The sequence below is a fragment of the Octopus bimaculoides genome, chromosome 27, assembly GCF_001194135.2.
Source record: "Octopus bimaculoides isolate UCB-OBI-ISO-001 chromosome 27, ASM119413v2, whole genome shotgun sequence".
Classification (NCBI taxonomy): domain Eukaryota; kingdom Metazoa; phylum Mollusca; class Cephalopoda; order Octopoda; family Octopodidae; genus Octopus; species Octopus bimaculoides.
Genome location: NC_069007.1, coordinates 16,360,955 through 16,364,158, shown reverse-complemented (window position 1 = coordinate 16,364,158; position 3,204 = coordinate 16,360,955). Strand labels below are relative to the sequence as shown.

The 3,204-nt window shown below is 39.2% G+C and overlaps 1 protein-coding gene across 1 annotated transcript; it reads left to right on the top strand.

Annotated features, from left to right (window-relative positions):
• The first annotated feature begins 1,008 nt into the window (after positions 1-1,008).
• On the top strand, positions 1,009-2,647 carry LOC106872529 (transforming growth factor-beta-induced protein ig-h3). The gene is made up of 3 exons (XM_014919554.2): positions 1,009-1,159; positions 1,655-1,719; positions 2,367-2,647. Exons 1-3 carry the CDS (start codon positions 1,020-1,022, stop codon positions 2,630-2,632), a joined length of 471 nt encoding a protein of 156 aa, XP_014775040.2. The 5' UTR covers positions 1,009-1,019; the 3' UTR covers positions 2,633-2,647.
• The last annotated feature ends 557 nt before the right edge of the window (positions 2,648-3,204 follow it).

The following is a 3,204-nucleotide window of genomic DNA, read 5'->3' as shown; positions in this document are numbered from 1 at the left end:
CACACACACACACACACACAGAGCCAATTAACTGGTATTACGGATCTGTCAGCGCACCCAACCAACGAGTATCGCCATATAACACAGATTACTAATATCAAACCTAGAAAAAAAGAAAAAAAAGGAACAAAACATAATAAACAAAACAGAGCAAAGAAAGAAAGAAAGGACGAAAGAATGTGTGAAAAGAGCGTATGGAACAAAACCAGCAAGATTACAGGAAGTTTTGCATATGTCTTCTAATCTTGTTCAAATTCGTCGTTTGGAATTAGTCACAACTGCGACAAACATTAAATGTTTTTTTTTTTTTTACTATTTCAATCAATATTTTTTTTTCATCTATTTTATATTCATCTGAACCTGTCTCTCACTCATCTCTCGTTAAAGAACCGACATATTGGGAAGAATATGTTGGAACTAGTTTAGCCGGAATATTAAAGAATTTCTAAAGAAATACCAGGTTATTTTTAGTTATCCATTATTGCTAATCTGCTGAGGACGGCGAGCTGGCAGAATTGGTTAGCGGCTTTGTCTTCTGGCTTTTCGTTCTGCGTTCAAATTACGCCCAGATCGACTTTCTCTCTTTTGTCCTTTCGGTGTCGATAAAGTAAGTATATATGTGTCGGGCCCTTATTTGAAACAACCAATCAGACGAATCCATGTGTTTTAAATTTTATATTTTATATTACTTTCGATTGCATTGTTATCCTTCCTCCATTTCTAACAAAACTGTCCGATGAACGGGAACGTGAAACTCAGAGTAACGGTTTTTTTGTTATATTTCTGCTGCTTTTAAATAAAGCATATTACTCTACCTCTGGTATTTGAGTACTCTTTTTTCCACCTTGTTGCACATTTCATGTGCTTACTCCGGTATATATATATATATATATATATATATATATATATATATAATGTGTCGATAAAGTAAGTATATATAAGTATATAGATATATGTGTTGTGTGTGTATTCTTTTACTCTTTTATTCTTTTACTTGTTTCACTTATCTGACTGTAGTCATGCTGGAGCACCATATATTATTATCTTATTTTTATTTCAGTCCGAATGTCTGTGCCGTCCAAGAAGTGACTGGAACTGGTGACCGATATTTTCCGAAATGCCTTGCAAGGAGAGTATTAAGGCTGTGTGGAAGATCTACGTGAGTATTTTACAATAATAAATCAATAATAATAACAATAATGACAACAGTAATTATAAAAGCAAAATAATGCAAACAGGCCCTAACTCCAAATGCAGAATGTGCAACCAGCACAATGAGACTGTTGACCACATCATCCCTGGCTATCTGGTCCTTGACAAATCTGAATATATACCCAAATAAAACAACCAACAAACACAAGACACACTCTACACAGTATTGTTGTTGTTGTTGGCACTCCGTCGCTTACGACGTCGAAGGTTCCGTTGATCTGATCAACGGAACAGCCTGCTCGTGAAATTAACGTGCCAGTGGCTGAGCACTCCACAGACACATGTACCCTTAACGTAGTTCTCGGGGATATCCAGCCTGACATAGTGTGACAATAACGAAAGAGTTTCCAAGTTCTCTCCGTCTTCTTTTTTCTTTTCTTTTTCTTCTTTTTTATTGCTTCTCGCAGTTTAATGTGCTGCATTTTGTTTTCTGCCATTTCAGATTTGTTCGTCTGCAATGTTGTCCCGGATATGAGAAGGTTAGAGGACAGCCTGGATGTGCAGCAAGTAAGTTTGACATAAGGTTTATAATTGTTTTGTTGGAGTGGCTGTGTAGTAAGTAGCTTGCTTACCAACCACATGGTTCCGGGTTCAGTCCCACTGCGTGGCACCTTGTACAAGTGTCTTCTACTAAAGCCCCGGGCCGACCAAAGCCTTGTGAGCGGATTTGGCAGACGGAAACTGAAAGCCCGTCATATATATGTGTGTGTGTGTGTCCCTCTCTCTCCGTCTCTCTCTCTCTCCGTCTCTCTCTCTCTCCGTCTCTCTCTCTCTCCGTCTCTCTCTCTCTCCGTCTCTCTCTCTCTCCGTCTCTCTCTCTCTCCGTCTCTCTCTCTCTCCGTCTCTCTCTCTCTCCGTCTCTCTCTCTCTCTCTCCTCTAGCTGTCCATGTATGTATGTCTGTATGTATGATTATGTATTATCTGTGTGTGTGTGCCTGTGTGCATGCCATCATCATCATCGTCATCATCATCATAATCATCATTGTCGTCATCATCATCACTGTCCTCTTCCTCTTCTTCCTCATCATCATCATTATCAACATCATCCTCACTGTCATCACCATTGCTGTCTTCCTCATCGTCGTCGTTACATTTCTGCTCGTTTTTCTCCGTCTTTGCGTCTGTCAATAATCCCGTTGCTGTCTGTCGATAGGTCTACCTTTGGAAAACCTCACCGATACCGCAGAGAATCTTCGTCTCCAGCAGTTCCATAGCCATGCCAAGCGACCTAATTTTCGCAGAATGTTATCTCCCAACCAGGCTTACACAATCTTCGTACCAAACGATGAAGCTTTCTCCGAGAGCATTCGTACCTCAGGGTATTTACTTTCATTCTCTTATTCCATTATCTTCATGTTCTTATATTTTTTAGTTTCGTGTTTTGTTACTCATCGGATGATCCTCAAACGATTCCATTAACATATGTGTTTTTTATAAGAAGAATCTATTAGCTTCTCACTCGAGCCTTTTGTATTCCTCAGGGAAGGCACGATCGGAGTGGTTTCTTCATAGCACAATGCCCTTATCACGATGCACGTGCACATATATACATATTTATATATATAAACGTATATACGTGTGTGTGTGTATCCATCAGTTTTATTCAAGGTGTTTCAACTACGACTCTCTGAAGTGAACTAAGTGAATGTATGGTGTATAATACTGTAATAAACAAGCTTTGAGGACGTGTGTGTGGTAATAATTACTGTTATTATTGCTACTCACAGAAAGGCGGTGAGCTGGCAGAATCGTTAGCACACCGGGCGAAATGCTTAACGGAATTTCGTCTGTCTTCACGTTCTGGGTCGATAAATTACCAGTTACTCACTGGGGTCCATGTAATCGACTACTCCCCACCACCAAAAAGAATGTCAGGCCTTTTGCCTATAGTAGAAAAATATCCCAGAAACAGCTGTAAGACCTATTTTTAAATATTCTAAATTCTTCACAGCCTTGGTTTTTTATCTCATTCTGAAGAAAATTTATATATA